Genomic DNA, 18,171 nt, shown 5'->3' with positions numbered 1-18,171 from the left:
AGGACACTAAGAGAAACACAATTGCCTCTCCTGTCAGGGCCAAGGAGCATCCAACTTACTACCATGCAATGTGGGTAAACAGAGGGCAATACAGAACTCAGCTGCTGCTCACATGTCTAACTGGATGATGGATATATTTGGGGGTTGCCAGTTGCTGCAGCTGGGACAATTGTACCCCCATCACTAGTCTCTTTATTATTCTGAGGTATGCTTTGCTCCTGGCAGTGGTAGGTGAGTGACTCAAGGTTTTCCTACGTGCTAAGTAGAAGCTTTTAAGAATTGGCCTTGTTTTCCAAAAAAGTTCAAAGAAATTGTGACAAGGATGGTAAAGTCAAACATGCTTTCTGAAGCTTATCTTTTATTTGGTCCATACCATGGATGTCACTGCTAAAATTCATGTCTTTCTAGAACTAAATGTCTATACCCCCTTATTGCCACCCATGTTTGTGACTGGAGCATATTGATCTGAAGAAGAAACATTGCTCCAGTCCCTGGTGGTCAGGAACCCTAAATCCTCATCATGGTTGAAAATCAGTCCACTATCTGACCAAAGCAGGTTCCAAATCCTGAGCTCTCAGTTATTCATTTATCAAATAAAGCTATTTTAAATCAGATTTCTCCTAAGGTTTCTTTTAGTTCTATAATCCTATGATTGAAATATTCCATATGGACAGCTATAATGCCCCACATCATTCTCATCAACACTTTTCTGCTCTAAAACAGAGTTTCAAGAAGTGACCTATATACTATGCTGAAAAGTGAACGATTATTCTAGAAGGGCCATTGAACACAGGGATTTCATTCCCCCACATCCTGATGATACAGAGCCACAATATGTATAGGTCTGTCTCTGTTGCATATGTAGAAACTTCTATATCAGGGTTTATGATCACAGGATAGAGTGAAAGATCAACCCAGGGATATGAAGTCAACTCCCCCTTTAACACCTCTCCTTGGAAAACAAAATAGCCCCTTAGAAAGAGCTATTCAAATTATCTGGCGTTAAGAAAACTGCCCAGTCTATATTGCGGTCTTTTGTCTAACTCAGTAAGACAGAATTTGGAGGAAGAAGGAACAAGGTATAATCCCTAACATGTTTTAACAAAACACATGGTGTTTACTGCATGCAGGCACTATTATAACCTTGTTAGAAATATTAATTGATCTTCTAAACAATTCCTGAATATTACAGTATGTTCACTTTACCAATGAGGAAACCAGGACACATGGAAGTTAAGTACAATTTGAAGTCACATACTTGATTAAGTGGCAGAGAGAGGATTCAAAACTGGGCAGTATGTCCTGAGTCCACACTCTGGACGGCTACCCAGGGATTCTCTACAGATTTGCAGACTGGAGAAGGTGGCTTTCAGTGAGAAAGTACATATATTTACCTGTCCCAGTGGGCCATTCTGTATAGGTCTTACTACAAAGAATTTCTCACTGAAAAACCTTCCCCCAAATCCTGCTGGATTCGGACTTGCTAAAAAGTTATCCTAGTGAATATGAAATGGGTATTTTCTTTCATGTTTTTAGGACCCGTAACACTTTCAAACCTCCTGAAGCTCACCTAAGAACAGTAGTTCTCAAATGAAAGTGTCATTTTAGATTTATCTTGAGAATCAGTTAAAAGTACACAGGCATCCATAGTGCCCCCCCCCATTCTATCTATCTCTTACACACACACACACACACACACGCACACACACACAGAGAGAGAGAGAGAGAGAGAGAGAGAGAGAGAGATTTGGATCTGCACTCTTCAGTGTTTTTTTGAAATGCATACCTATTTCGAAAAATCTAAACCTCCCCTAGGGTAACCTAACCCTCTCCACTAGAGCAAATGTAAATTCTTCCTCTTATTTTCAAAGGTAAAAATATCAATCCTACATTGTTTCCATCTCCCAAATCTCCTCCCTCACTATTTCACAGAAGATAAGTGCATGTGTGATAAGAAATGATGCAAATACATGCCAAATACCAAACCGGCTACTCCATGAATATATAAATGCAATTGACATTCTTCCCAGTCTGAAATCCTCTCTTTACTCTCAGGATATATTACACCGCTCTCTTTTTATATAAACATGCCACTTTAAATGCTAATTCAGATGCAACACTCAATTCTTTCTTCGTTTTGTTTTTGGGTTTCTAACATTCAAAATGACACTGGATTTCTTGTGGCTTTGAGAATACATATTTTGAATTCTTGCTTCAATATTTGAGGGGGGGAAGATAGAAAGTGCTAAGCAGAAAATAAATTTATTTTAAAAGTTATCCAAATGTGGCTTATGTGTCCTTTATTTTGCTTGAATTAAACTCTTTCCCTCTCTCTCAGGAAATGTTGCCTTCACCTTTCTGAAAATCTCATAAATCTATTTCACATCAGTTGTAAAACCAAGGTGATTTCCTCTCCTTACATTTTGGAAATAACCTCATTTTACTCAAACTACTTTTCTAAACAGCCAGTCAAGGCATTATGCTCTGAATATACCATGTCTGAATGTAACTTTTTTTTAAGTACACAAAACTATGTACAATTACATTAACCCAAGCTTCTTCAATTACATATAAGATTACTTCCTATCTTCCTATCTAGCTTCAAAATAAGGAATTCAACCTTAGAAACTTTCTAATTTAATGCAAGCAATTCAGTATATCTACCGTATGACAAATCGGTCTCAAAGGTCCAACAGGCTCAGCTCCACCCAGAGTTTCTTGTGACTGTGTCTCTATGGTCCTAACTGTTCTTTAACAATACTGTCTCCCTCTGCTGATCACTCTCATCTTTCTACCCATCTCTAAACACTCTTACACCCATCCAAGAAAGGCAAAATTAGAAATGAGTTAAATCAGTTCATAATTCATGAAGCACAATTGTTCTCAACACCTACTCTACTCTCTGGTAGCCTTATATCTGGACAGTACACCAGAAGTCTCCCATTAATGAACAGTCTTCTCTGTGTCCAAAGGTATGGTTGCTACAGTGAGGTACCAAGGAAAACATCCTCAAGATCCAAGCAAATGGATTTCTGGCACTGGGATGTGTGACACTGCAGTAGGTGCAATTATTAAGATCGACAGCCCCTTTATGGAAGTGAGATGGGCTTCCCAGCAGGCCTAGCATGTGATAGACAATATGGACATCTACCATACTTACTCCATGACTAGTGGACACCTACCACAATATGGACATCTACCATACTTACTCTAGGGCACCAACCACTTTCTAAATAATGGGAAAAAAGTTGAATAGACAAGAAACAAACACTATTGAAAGGAATACTGTTACAAGATGCTGGTATTGTTGTTAGATCAAGACATTAAGATGAGCCAAGACTCATCTTGTTTCCAGTAATTTAAATACTTCCAGCAATTCCTCAGCATGCAGAGACATATTTTTCCAGGACTGCTATGCACATGATGAGCTGCTTTTTCTTTGGGTTCCTGCTGCTGGATACCCATTAAGAATCTTTAAAGTATATATGGCCAAAGAACATAAGGTCAAGAAGTCACCTAAGTGTCAATCATTGCTTCCGCTAAAAGAAATGAATAATCGCAGAAACTTTTATAGATCACAGACCTAGAAACAATGCACTGAGGCTCATAATTAAACAAGGTAGAAGAAATACCATTTTAAGTACAGAGAGAATCTATTGCTAAGAATAGACAGTACAATTTCCTTCTTCTCTGTGTAGAGAAATCTGTAAGACCATTAAAAAGCAGTATGGGAGGAGAGGAGGGAGCTAGCATAACCAATTTCCTGCTCCTCTCTCTGGGGTATAAAAGCTACCAAGAAACTCTAGGGAATTCAAAAAAGAAGAAGAAGCAGTCTCTGTCCTGGAGAGCTGTTTATTTGGGCAATTAACAGAACACAAAGGAGTCCTTTAAAAATAAGCAGCTGCTGCCAGGGACACCTTGGTTTTGTTTCTAGCCATCTATTAGGTCATATCTTGGGCTTTTTTTTTCATTTTTCCACTCTTTTTTTTCCCTTTCTGCCTAAACGAAAACTCTTCCCAGAGAGTTTTCCACTTAGAAATGTCATTTGAGGACTTAAGTTCTAAATATGGGAAAAACCTCAATAAAAGACCCATGATACTAATACACTTTTATATAACAGTCTGTTCAGATTAGTTATTGACAACATCAAAATCATGTGAAGGGTGTTTCTGTGTCCCGCACTGAATATAAACCACAAAGAACCTGGCATCTGCCAAACAGCCATAGAATCATGGTCTCTCTTCACAGAGCAGGCTTAGGGGCAGGCTAGACAGAAGAAGCACAGCACCATCACTGCTCCAGGCTCCCCATCTGGTGGGAGATACAGTCTTGTGTCCATTACACAAACAGCCACACAGGGTAAGTTACATACTGGGTTCCTTGCTGAGTACAAAAGCACAGTCAAAGTCAGGCTAAAAATCCAGAGCAACAAATCCAGTTCAGAAGCTAAATGTTATATGATTACATATGCAGTTATCTCAATTGCCTCTCCTCCCCTACCTGTAGTTAGTATTATAATGAGGCATTTCAAGAGTACCAGAATTTATCCTTATATTTTTTTTTTCCTGTGATGTTTTGCCATTAACCAATAGGTAGCTACTGCACCAAATCTTCCAATTGTTATAAAATTGCACTCGTTGGGGCCGATGTTCAGCAAGAGACAAAAGCAAACCAAAAACCCTCAGGAAACAAAATGCAGGTTTGGTATATTCTCTTATTCAAAGCAGATTTTTTATATAATTTTTCTTCAAATCAATTTTTAAATCTGTGTAAATACTTGGCTAAAACAGCTTGAATTCTACTTTTATAAAATCACTGAGTAGTTTATGTAAAACATTTCAATACAAAAACAAAGAGGGTAAAATATAAAAAATACAAATACCACATGTGCACACAATTACTTCAATGATACATAAAACTCCCTGTAGAGCCACTCAACTCCCATTTCAGTCCTTTTCTGCACTAGTAAATAACCTTTATTATAAACTTGCTTTCCATGCATGTTTTTATACTTTTACTATAAATGTTCTTAGAAATAACGTTTATAGTAAATGTTATTTTTTCTGCATCTTTTTAAATTTGACAATGCTAATGCTCTCTTGCCTGTGGAATTTTTTTTTTTTTTTTTTTTTTTTTTTAATATTTATTTTTTAGTTTTTGGCGGACACAACATCTTTGTTTGTATGTGGTGCTGAGGATCGAACCCGGGCCGCACGCATGCCAGGAGAGCGCGCTACCGCTTGAGCCACATCCCGAGCCCTTGCCTGTGGAATTTTCATTGTGTTTTTTGATAATCATATCTGTTGATACAGACACTACAATCCTTTTACCTGTAGTATAGTACTTCTTTGAATAGCAATATCATGATTTTGACAGGTTGCTGGGAGGAGAGGAGGCAAAGAGTGTGATAACTTTAGTTCCAAGAAGAATGAGAGGAAAAATGCTGGAAGAATATGGGATCAAAAGCATTGGTAAGGGCTGGGGTTTTGACTCAGCAGAAGAATACTCACGTAACATGCGCGAGGCCCTGGGCTTAATCCTCAGCACCACATAAAAAATAAATAAAATAAAGGTATTGTGTCCAACTACAACTAAAATATGTGTGTGTGTGTGTGTGTGTGTGTGTGTGTAAAGCTGTGGTGAAGAGAAATTCTTTGAATGGAAAAAGTAAAGCAAAAAAATCTAGGATCGTTGGGGCAGAGTTAAAGTCTGTTGCCCAAAGAGAGAGAGGATTGGAAAGCCTGGGAAAACTGATCTGAAGTCACTTGTCATACCAGGCCTGAAAGCAGTTCCCTTGAATTTTCTTTTTCATTACTTTCTTTTACTATTAAAAAAAGGAGGTTGCAATAATTGCCTTTGCCACCTTTTCACATGTATGTAAGACAAGAGAGCCTTCAAGTTATTTCGTTCAAAATGACTGTAAATTGAAAATTAGGAAGAATCTGGATTATATTTTTCTAGACAGATTATAAGTTGCTTTTTCATACTTTTAAGCAATAATAAAAAGCATATTTTCTGTGTTCTTTTATTTGTGAAAGCTTTAAGTATATGTTTATCTATCATTGTGGACATAAAAATGATCTTTAAGTGTATGCTAAACAATACTCAAATGTTTTCAACAAATCTAACAGACCTTGTAAATTATGTAATGATGCAAATGCTATTTAAAAATATCAACCCTTCAAGACACACAAATTGGAAGCAGATCACCAAAACAAGGTACCTCCTTTGAAAAGCACAGCCTCTCTGCAGGGACACACCCTCTGACAAGTTCAATCACATCACCATGTAACTAAAAAAAAATGAGGGCTGTACTATACTGTGATGTTGCTCATTACTAAACATGACTCAACAGAACAGCAGCCCCAAAACACCTTCTGGGAGAAGGCATAGAAAGATTTTGAAATTATTCATGCAGGAGGCATTTGGGCAGTAAATAAGCCGAGAAAGTGTTAAAGGGACTTATAACCAGGTACCATGATGTTGGCTAATACTGTTACCTGATAAAGATACACTTATACCCTTCTTCATTGGATTTGCATTAAAATCACTCCTAAAATTATTTTAAGAACTATTTTTTTTTCTCAAAGTCCTAAAAGAACCTTGCATGGGAAGAATGACTCCTGACACTGTGGGGTTCATTGAAAACATCTAGTGGCCTTGGGCTCCAGAAAAAAAAAAGCTATATAAGGCATCATTAATTTGGGGGAGAATATTTATATTCAATAGAAAATACAAAATAGCATGTTTACTGTGGAGTTCCTTCACTGGGAAGTATTTTCACAAAACTTACTGGAAAAGATAGCTTTAGTTTGACATATACACTGTGGTTTTATTCTGTCCTCTGAATAGTCAATTGGTAATTATTGGGGAGGGGATTTTAAATGGCACACAATTCTTTCCCTTATTATGTACTTAAAGCATAGGCTTTCAACAAACTTCACTCATTATCATTTTTTTCATTAAAGATTCCATTCTCAAGTAGAGAAATTTAAATATCTTCTTTTTTTGTTGTAAATTTTCAAATCAACTCTTGGCTATCAGTTAATATTAACAGAATTAAGACTAACGCAACTGCAAAACAAGAAATGGCTCTAAACAGATATAAGGAATTCAATTTGCTAAATACTACGATCTTTCTAAAAATTTTTGGAAAGTTATTGGGCTGAGATTATGGCCCAATAACTGAGAGTGTTTGCCTACCATGTGTGAGACACTGGGTTCGATCCTCAGCACCACATAAAAATAAAATATATTGTGTCCACCTATAACTAAAAAGTAAATGTTAAAAAAAAATTTAAAAATATTGGAAAGTTATTAATAGAACTAAGCACAATCTATTATAAAGGCTAGCAAAATTTGTCTGAAGTTCTAAAGTTTTGAAATTTGGCATAGAAGAAAAATCTAAGGTGTTGAAGCCCTAAATAAAAGTATAAACAAATTAAGATTTTTTCCTATAAAGATAGTTCATGTAGTTTTAGTCTATTTTTTCTTATTTGTGATTTCTCATTATGATGGGAAACATCAAAAGTTTGAACTCTTGCAAGTTGAGGAAAGAGTCCTAATAATGATACAAAAGAGAAAAGTGTTTAATTCTAAGGGCATTTCCTAATGCAACCTATTTGGCCATTGTCCTATAGTACAGAGAAGTGGAAGCTGGAAGCTAATGACAATCTGTCTAAGCAAAATTTCCAAGAATAATTATCCAGTGTCCACCTGGAAGCTTAAACTTAGAAAGGAGGAGGAGGATAAGGGGGCGGAGGAGGAGGAGAAAAATTGTAATACAGTGTTCACAGCTCATGAGGTTTGGGTTCCAAGATACAAAGGCTAAATATTTCCAAAATTTAGGAGAAAGGATGAATCCTACCTTTCAATTTATATCAACAGTCACCATATATTTTTCTAATCTTCCACAGAAAGATTTGTGAAATTTTATCTTAAAGATTACACTATTTTTTTAAAAAGAAATTGCCCTTCCACTAACTTCTTCAATATAAACTAGAGAGCAAATCTAAATACTTCTAGATCAGTTCTTATGTAAGTACTAGTTAATAACAAATCTACCCTGAACACAGTAGCATATTAAATGCAATTAATTCCATTCAGCAAATTGCTAATGAAAAAGCTATGATTTATGCAAATATATTATTTGCCTTAAAAAATGAAGGGTTGAGACACTTTATAAAGAAACCAAGTCAAGGTTCATAAATCTTCTGTTTTAATACAAGAATACTTCATGAATCAGTTCAATAAGATCTAGATCTAAGAGTAAAGTTCAGCAGACTCAATGTCTTTATCAATTCACATGCAAAAGTACACAACTGCATAAAATAAAGTGTATAAAAGAAATGATCACAGACTTCCAGAACACACAGATGAGCACTAATTTCTGAGATCAATTTCTACTATCTGTCATACAATGGAATTTTTTTCAAAAGTAAGATCTTCCCAAAATAAATGTACATTTTGTTTTATAATACCAAAAGAAAAAAAATCTGGAAATTACAGTGAAATCATTACTATTTGACTTTTATAAATGAATTACATGTTTTTGTTTTCTTAACTCAGTTGATTATCATTAATCTTCTAATTGCCACTGAAGTCTAACAAAGTCAGAGAACAAACATGTGACAAATTATGCAGAAAGAAAACAAGGAAACAAAACTACTACTTACAGACTTCCTCTTCGGGGAAGACTCAGCTCCTTCTGCAAAAGAAAAGAAAAACACATATAGAAGATGTTATATTAACCTTAGACTACCAGGATCTTAACCAGACAAACATAAAATGTACCATCCTTCATTATACTGGATTTGGCGTTCTCTATACTGAAAAGATTTTGATGCCATAATTGCATACTGAAGCCCTCCTTACACTGTTCTCTTTACACACTGTGTTTAAGGTATAAACACAGCTTAACTGAGTTCTGGAGGGCAAAAAACATCAATTCTCCTAGAGTAAAATACTAAGTTGAGTAGCATGGCCCTGTAATTGAGCATAAGGAAAATCTGAAGAACAAAAGGACTTCTCTGAACCGGAAAAATAGATAAAAGTAGTAGGAGAAATTTTGAAAGATTACAATTAAATCAAAGGTGAAATGAAAAGGGCAATGAAATCAGACTACCTTGTCCTCAAAAGAAACAAATTCATGTAAAATAGGATGCTTACCAAATATTTTACTTCATTATTTAAAATAAAAGATGGTGTCAAAGGATTCCTTCTGGTATTATTTCTCACAATTAATGTAATTTATTGCTTAAGATATTTAAAAGTAGGTTAATGAACCTCTAAAATGTAACCAGATGGCCACAACAATTACCAGAGGGTTTCAGAGTTTGAAAAGGAGGTTCTCACACTTATCTCAAATTAAGATCATTATCTACCTAACCACAGAGCTTTGGAAAAGAACCAACCAAACAACAACAACAAACCACCCAGCCAACCAACAAACATAGCAAACAAGTTCACCAAAAAAAGAAATCAACAGGGATTCAGAAAAACTCCTACCCAACAATTACATATCGACCCTAATTAAAGAACAGGAAACAATGAGTCATGTGGCTACTTGAACATGAAATGAAGTATCCTACAAATCCCAAAGATTTGACCAAATTGAGTTATTCTTTCCCATAAATGTCATTTATTTTTTGCCTCCCAGGGTGAGCATTATCATTTGAAAGATGTTTCCCTCCTAACTTCAAACTCTCCTTTCCTGTCCCTTATCTTATTGGATGTTGAAATGTTTGCTGCAGACAGCAGCCTTGGTATCATTTCTAAAAACTGAAATTTACTTCAGCTCATCTTGCAGAGTGGCCTTTAGAGTATCTGATCAGAGTCAACCAAAGCAGAGGATGCCCTCCCTATTTACCAGCAAACGCGTTTCCAAGTCAAGTTATGATAATTACATCACTGCTTAGTAATAGAAAGAACAATCAATAATTAGCTCAGAATTTCTTTTCAAGGGTTGCAGGGTTGAAGGATGTTTTAGTTTTTGCTCTTCTTGTTTGGTTTTTCTTTTTTTTCTTGAATCCTTGAATTAGTCACAAAAAAATTATAGTATGTGCTGACCCTGGCACTTTGATTCTGAAACCTAAATATACCTGCGTTTACTCAAAGCCCTAATGACAAGAGGAAAGTTTCTGACCAGGACAGTATTCTTTGGGAGCTGAAATGCAAACCGAAAACCAATGAGTTATTTTTTACATGTGTATCTTTGGTTATGCCTGTCACTAGAAATTGGTTTTGCATTCAGGTTGAAAAAAGAGAACTCCCTAGAAGGAATTCCTCACCATATTGTTTCGTTTAAAAAGGAACTGAGAGCTGCTACATAGCAAAAGGCATAGAGTCCAAAAGGGTAATACTGCTCTATCCAATAAGATGATCTGACAGCAGCACAGAAGACATCAGAAGTATTATCATTAATAAGAAAAAAATGATAAATCAGATGGGACTTCAACTATCTATGCAAATAGATCACTAGGAAGATCTAAGAGAGACAGGGTCAAATGAATGACTCAAGTAGTTCACTCAATCAAATCCCCTCAAATGACCCGACCATAAACTGTCTGTTTCGCTCTAAGAAAAAGCTGCTGAAACTGCAAGATAACAGATAAAAACCAACTCTGTTTTTAATCAGAAGTCTTTCCAGTAGTTCTAGAATTATGAGTTCTAAACAAGGAGAAAGGTTACAGTGGGTAACCTAGCCCTGCTCCTCCCCGGGACGGCAGCCTAGATTCCAAGATGAGGAGCAGAGGACATTTAATAGGCCAGTGTCAACTGACCTGAAGCCACCACACTAACCAAGCTGAAGGAGCTAATCCACCTGACGGCTCGAATGTCAGGCTCAGGACTGGAAACTCAATTTGGTAGCAAATTGGAATCAGATGTGATGGTAATAAAGTGAGAGAAATGAATGTGCCGTGGCCAAGACCTTGTGAACAGTAGCTGCGAAAGTCTGCAAATACCAGGGGGGCTAAGCAATCACAGGCTGAGCAGGGAGCAGTGACTGCCCTAATGTATGGAGACTGCATGCTGATAAATCTGCACTGGTCAGACATAAACGAACAGCACCAAGGCACTTTACTGCCAAACCCCTACAGTACTCTGTGTATGTGTCCTCATTTTATTTTCGTAATGTCAGGATAAAGTCACTAACACATACTTGGATAATTAGATAAGACATGTGATATGAGTCCAAGTCATAAACTCAAGCTTGTGTTTGGATTGTGTGGAACATGTACTCAGAATTTAGTATCAGGCAAGAATTGAAGGTGAGAAGAAAAGTGAGGGAAAAAGGGACAAGAAGAATTTATCTGAACCAATCAATATGCTAATTATTAGTTATCACTAGATTAAACACATTCTTAACATTTAAGATTAAAATTTTTTAAGTTATTTTCACTGATATTGATTACTCACTGACTTTTAGTGTTTTCGAGAGTTACTGTTAATCATTATTCGCCTAATAGTATTTCCTTTGCCTTCTTTCTAAAACTGTTAACAAATATTTACATTGAAAATAAAAGTGAAGTAAAATCAATGTTGTCTGAGAATTCTGGGGTTTTCTAGAGTTCCCCTGACTGAGGACAGATGGGCATGTTGGCATACACCTGTGTCCCAGCACAGGGGAGATGAGGCAGAAGGACCTCTTGACCCCAGGAATTCAAAGCCATCCTGGCAACAAGAGAAAGACCCTGCCTAAAAAAAAAATTAAAAAAAAAAAAATATATATATATATATATAAAAAAGCAAACCAAAGGTTTCCGGAAATCCAGGAAGAGAATTCACAGAGGGTCCAAAATGACAAGAGGAACCAAATGATTCTGATCCTTTCCTTAGCCATCCTTAAGAAATATTTTTGTTTCATTCATGAAGACAGCAGAGAAAAACTATAAAGTTTTATATTTCCAAGTCATTTTCACAGTGGACATTTAAAAATACTATATGTATTTAACAGCTATACATATACAAATAAAACAACATGTATTATTATTTTACACATAAATGCCATAAGTGTTTAGAGAATATCATTTTTTTAAACTTTGTATGCTTTAAAAGATAAAGAATTGCAGGAGTCCAAATAGTATACGTACATAAGTCCCCCCCTTCCAATGATGAAGCTTCATTCTTTACGCCCTGGGAGTAACAAGGGACTTAGTGACTTACCTCCATAGAACAGAGTATGGAAAGGGAACAATAACAACATCATGGCAGAGACACTGCAGACACTACCTGCACCAGGTGATTACATTAGCATCACCATAGCTGTCAGGCTGACACCAGGTACACCTTGATATACGATGAGAAGACATTTCATCCTGAACTATTCTCCCTAAAACCCCATAACTCCATTCTAACCATAAAAAAGCATCAGGCAAACCCCAGTGGAGGGTCATCTACAAAATATCCAACCAGTACCCCTAAAACTGTCAAGGGTGTGAAGAAAAAAAGCAAAAATGAGAAAACAGACACAGACCAAAGGACTCTATGGAGATAAGAAAACTAAATGCAGTGCTGTATCCTGGATTGGATTCTGGATCAGAAAAAGAACATCAGAGGAACACCTGGTCAGAAAAGTCTATAGTGAATTCTTTAGTCATGTGCCGATGTTAATTTCATAGTTTTGATAAATATATTAAGGCTATGTAAAGTGTTAACATTAGGCAAACTATCCTGTAGTTTTTCCATGAATCTAAAATTATTGCTTTTTTTTTTTGAGACAGGGTCTCACTAAGTTGCTTAGAGACTTGCTAAGTTGCTGAGGCTGGCCTTGAACTTGCAATTCTCCTGCTTCAGCCTCCCAATTCACTGGAATTGCAGGTTTGCACCACTGTCTATAGCTTCAAAACTTTTTTAAAAGAGTCTCTTAAAAATGGGGGGAGAGAGGGAGAAAAAAGGCTAGAACTGGATGGAAAATGGAAGAGATAAATATCTAAAGACAATAAGCTTATTTTAAGGCAATATTTAATAACAACTTTGGGGAGGCTATAGAAATAATCTAGGTGAGAAACGACTGTGGTTCAGACCAGCAGTGAAGATGTTGAGAAGCAGTCAGATTTTTAGATATGCTTTCACAGAATTTACAACAGAGCTGGATATGCAGCATGGAAGAAAAAGCATGGAGGAGTCAAAGATTTCTGGCCTAAGTAGATGAAGTCTGAGGGAAGAAGAGATTTGCTTGGACATGTGACATTCAAGAAGTCCATCTATACAAGAATGTAAAGTAGAAACTTCCAAATAGGCAATTGGACCCACCAATCTGGGTTCAGGAAAGAGGTCAGGACTGGAGAGAGATTTCGGAGTCATCATCATCTAAGCCGGCGTGGAAAGCAATGAGAAGGAGAGAAGAGATAGAAAAAGGAGAAGGGGAGTCCTGTGCACACAGGCCACGGCACCTCACCACTGAAGCAGTGGGAGGGTGGTGTTCCACATTGCCAAACGCAGAGTCCTTCAAAACAAGGGAAACTGAAGGTGGTTGACAAGCATAAAACCTATCATGGGGACAGATGCCAACACTCTTGAAGGTGACATGATGGCTGGCTATGCTGTCAGAAAAAAGTCAAGAATCGGGGAATGAAAGGCAGAGAACACGGCTACATCCAGAAAACAGCCCAGTTAGGACACACTAAAGGGGCACACTCCAGTGGATCTTTCCCTCCAGGAAGCACCTCTGACAGTCCCCACATCATTACCTGTGGCTCCCTGCAGGTCCCTGTGAGTATGGGCACGATCCCACCTGGGCCACTGTCCCAGCTGCCAAACAGGCATGCAAACAGTATCCTGGCTCCCCTCCTACGACAATGGGAAGCAGGACCAAGATGACCAAGACCCATGCTCTGGGAGCCCCTCCAAAAAAGGGAAGGAGATCTGAAAGTTGGGCAACTTGCCTCCCCACTTCCTCCCACAAAAACCCTGAAAACAAACAGAATGGCAATGTCCAGCATGTACAATCTCCTCACCACTGTTCACAAACCAGTAGATGAAAACTTGCTGCACGTCCCCATAATCATCTTCCCTCAGTTCCTGGCTGCTCCACCCTCTCACCAAGGGTCAGCACCAGCGCTCTGTACCAACAAACTATTAATTTAGGGAGAGCACTTCAAGGGCTGAGATGTGCAAGTCAGTGTATCAGGCTCTATTGGGGACATGTAAAGGGAAAGAAACCAACATAAAATGCATCTAAAACCTAGATGGAAAAACTACACACACAATATGAATTAGAAGAGCTATCACTAGGTGTAAGATTATGCGCTATGACCTGAATGGGTGAAAGCTAACAGGGGAGAGAAAACAAGAGGAGATGAGATAATTGAGCTCAAGCAGTTGTTCTGAACACTGGCTAATTCAGCTAAAGGAGTGATTCTAAAACCTGTCTACATATTAATGTCACCCAGGGAGCTTTTAAAAATGTCATTGCCTGAGCACCACCCCTAGAGATCTAGAGAAAGAGTTTGTTTGCATAAGTTGCTTATTAGAGGGTAGTAATAATATTAAATCTCTCTAAGGACTATTAATTTGCATAAACCTTTGGATTTTTTTTTTTACAGAATATTAATTTTCTAGGCTGTCATTATGGTAGTGAAGTTTGAGGTTCTTAGTCATTTCGTCTGCAAGTGAGGAGTGCTATGAGGTAAGGAAAAGTACCCCTGTCGTTATGATAGCGTCATTGGGAGCTCGGTAGCTCATACAGCCTGAAGATCCCTAAAGAAATGCCTGGGACCATATTTTTCTGGTCTCTGTTTCTGAGACTCACTTGTGAAGACAGAGCAAAGTACAGAAGTTCATACCAATGAAGCAGATCTTATATGCAAGCTTGGTTCTGAATCAGAGCAGAAAGCTTTCAACAACTTTTGAAAAATCCAATAAGCAGCCTATAAAGCACATAAGTTCCCAGTAAAGCAAAGCTGGAAAATCTGTAGAGAGCTCTCTATAGAAATGCTGAAACATTCAAACCATTCAACCTGTAACACGCCAGCAAAATCCCTAGGGGAAATGTGAGGTGAGTGAAGAATCCTAAATCTCCCACTCTGTGCAGATTTTATTTCATTCTATTTTGTATCTATTTTCATTAAGGGCTAATAAAGCAAAACAAAATAAACCATAAAAGGTTCACACAAAATGCTTGCTGAGCTTTTATATAAATTTTACTTAATTAAAGCTACATACCCATTTTCTTGAAAAACAGAGAAACAAATATCATTCTTCTTTCCAAGAGGGTTTGTTCAGCCATGAACTCAAATAAATAGCTATTGTTCTCATGACTTTGACACTGGTCTCATAAATCCTTCACACAGACAAAGTTTCTGAGTCACAACATAGACATCTATTTTGGTCTTGTAAGAGCTTGTTGTTAAGAGAGTCAATGAAATTCTCGTAAGAGAATCACCTAGCTGCCTGGATAGGATGCTCAGCATTTCTAGGGAAAACCCAGAGGAGAATAACAATAGATCAGAGGCACAAAGCCACGAGATAATGGAATCAAAACTTGAGCCTACATCATCCAGCTCCATATTTACCTGCTATACTGTAAAAAATACCAGAGGATGGGGTATTAGTCCACTTTCCATTGCTATAACAAATACCTGAGGCTAAGTAACTAATAAATAAAAGAGGTTTATTTAGCTCACACTTTTGGAAGCTGAAAGTCAAGTGAGGCAGCCCCGTCCTTGTTCAGATTCTGCTTAGGGCTCCATAGGTAGATGGGATCACAATAGTGGCAGGACACCCTGGGAGATCAAATGGAGAGACAGGAAGCCAGAGGGATTCTGGGCCAGGCTTGCTCTTTTCATAACAATGTACTCTTACAGGAACTGGGGTCCTGCAAGAACTACCTAATCCCTTTGGAGAATGATGTCCCCTACTTACCTCTGACTAGGTCCTATCTCTTAAAGGTTCCACTACCTCCCAACACTGCCACATGGAGGACCAAGTTAACAACACACAATCCTTTGGGTGACTGCACTCAAACCATATCCAGACCATGCCAAGTGGGACACAGTGGTAAGGAGAGAAGGAGTTGGAGTTACACAAACAGGGAGGGTTGGCATTGATCCTAATAACAACAACAAAAAGAAAAGGACTGCTTTTCCCCTAAAGAGGAAGACAGGTGCAGGTGGAAACAGGTATCTTTGCCTTTTTTAAAGAAGAGCTAAGTAAAACAAAGCAATTCACTTGGAGTTCTGTAGTTTCAGCAACACAGAGGACAAAAGTCTTCTTCCAAGGGTGAAAGCAAGGGCACATTTGGGGATTAAAGCAAGCAAAATGGGTTTCCTTTATTCAATCACACACCTTTTAGTAAAGGTTGACATGGCAGGTGCTGGGCCAGGCACTGGGGATAAAGGGCTTTACTCGCTGGAAAATGCAGTGTGAAAAGGCCTGGAATAGAGGTCTTTTCAAAGTATGCACTAATACTGAGGGTGTGGGGATGATCAGTTGTCTTTGAGGAGGGTCAGGGCTATTTCTTGCTCTAAGATATTCTCTGTTATGTGTGATTAGCAACGCTGGTGCAACTGACACTGTTCCCAACCTCCAGACTAAGCGTGGATTAAGTTAAGCTAATGACAAAGCTCATTTTCTTGGTCAGCATTAACCCCAGGAAGCTAATGGCAGCCACAAGGACAGGCAATAAGGTGGCAGGGGAGGACAGGGAGAAATGGGATTTTGGATGATACCTTTGAAACAATGGATCCAGCCTTGCCTAGCAGATATCTGGACTTCAGGGATTCATGAGCCAATCAAGTCTCTTTGTTGTTTAAACCAGTTTAACTGGTGTTGTCTGTTCCTGGGGATTGAAAAGTTCCTGAGTGACACAATACTTGTGTCTACTCTTTCTCCAGCAATGTCTGGGAGTCGGCCAGGCAGCCTGTGAATAGGTGAGGAAAGAGCCACTGCAGAGGAGGAAATGGATGACATCAGGTAGGGGACACAGCTCTGAGGGAGCTCAGTATGGCCAAGACACAGCAGAAAGATGACAAATAGGAAAGGAATACGGAGGCAGGGACAGGGTCAGATCATGGATGGTTTGTGGGGACAGTGTGCCTGCATCCTATAGGAATAGGCACTCACAGAACATTTAAACAGGAGAATCAGATGGCCAAATCCACTTGTTAAAAGGATCACTCTGGCGTTAGGGTGTTGTATCTGGGAAGCATGGTTGAGGGCCAGGACAAAAGATGAGGCATTGGGAAGCAGAAGGAGAGGCAGGCTAAAGAGAGCAATGCACAACAGGATCCAGGGGAGGTCAAAAGTGATGCTGGCACTTGTGTGAAGGTTGGAACCACCACAGTCGAGCCAAGGGCGGGTGCCACAGAGATGAAGAAAGGGGCTTTCAGATATCAAAAACATTGAAAGTCTTTCAGAGGTTAAATGATGGAATCTGAATGTGGATGAGGGGATGGCAAAACTGTCTATGCTAAGCCCATGTCTTGCTGCATGAAGTTAAACATCATTAAGGGAAACTAAAAAGTTGCATACCTTAAGATTTAATACAAATGATAGGACCTGTTTTTCTTTAGTGAGCTCACCTACCTTCATCAGCTAAGTAATGCAGTCTAACATTCATTGCATGATGGCATACATCATTTTGTTTCATCTTCAATATTATTCCCATTTTACAGATGAGAGAATAAAGGACAGACACCTTAAGTAACTCGCACAAGGTCACAGAGCTGATACATGCCTTAGGTTGTTCTTGACTCTACGTCTGTCTGTATTCAGAGTATTTGAATTATTTTCCATCACCAAGTAATGATTTAGTATATTTGCACCAGGGACCCCTGCGGGTAGGCTATCAAACTGCAGAGTTGGTAGCACACTGCCAATTACTCATGGAAAGGAGAAATACAACACAGATCTTGGCAGCTCCTTCTAAGCAAATTTCACACTTAAATTGTTTTTATAGACTCTGATTTTTTTTGAAGCAAAGTCCTGCAAATACATTGCTTTTAACACACATTTTTGTCAAGTAGAAAAAGCGTAACAAGCCAAATAATCAGCTAACCCCAAGTAAATGAGCACATGAAACAAGCTTCCTTTCCAGTCAATTATTACAGCTTTTGATGCTTCCCAAAGGTTATACCCTTGATGTCAAAAAATCAAGCTTAGGAATGAGATACTTGTATATGCACCGTCTTCCAAGCCAGTACCACAAAGGAAATCTGTCCCCAAAGTCAA

At 38.2% G+C, this 18,171-nt stretch overlaps 1 protein-coding gene across 11 annotated transcripts in view; it reads right to left on the bottom strand.

The window, feature by feature from the left end:
* Mast4 (microtubule associated serine/threonine kinase family member 4) overlaps positions 1–18,171 on the bottom strand; it is a 565,691-nt gene that overhangs the window by 252,575 nt on the left and 294,945 nt on the right. For 9 of the 11 annotated variants that reach the window (XM_058583078.1, XM_058583079.1, XM_046456189.2 and 6 more), the window contains one exon: positions 8,676–8,707. In XM_058583078.1, the coding sequence (XP_058439061.1) occupies positions 8,676–8,707 (32 nt within the window). Of the gene's footprint in view, positions 1–8,675; positions 8,708–13,691; positions 13,850–18,171 lie in introns of those variants that run through there. The other 2 variants (XM_058583082.1, XM_058583083.1) reach the window with 1 other exon arrangement.

This window comes from Marmota monax, unplaced genomic scaffold (genome assembly GCF_021218885.2).
Source record: "Marmota monax isolate L192 unplaced genomic scaffold, Marmota_monax_Labrador192_F-V1.1 WCK01_AAM20220418_F8-fsc00130, whole genome shotgun sequence".
Taxonomy (NCBI): domain Eukaryota; kingdom Metazoa; phylum Chordata; class Mammalia; order Rodentia; family Sciuridae; genus Marmota; species Marmota monax.
This window is presented reverse-complemented; position numbering and strand designations above follow the sequence as displayed.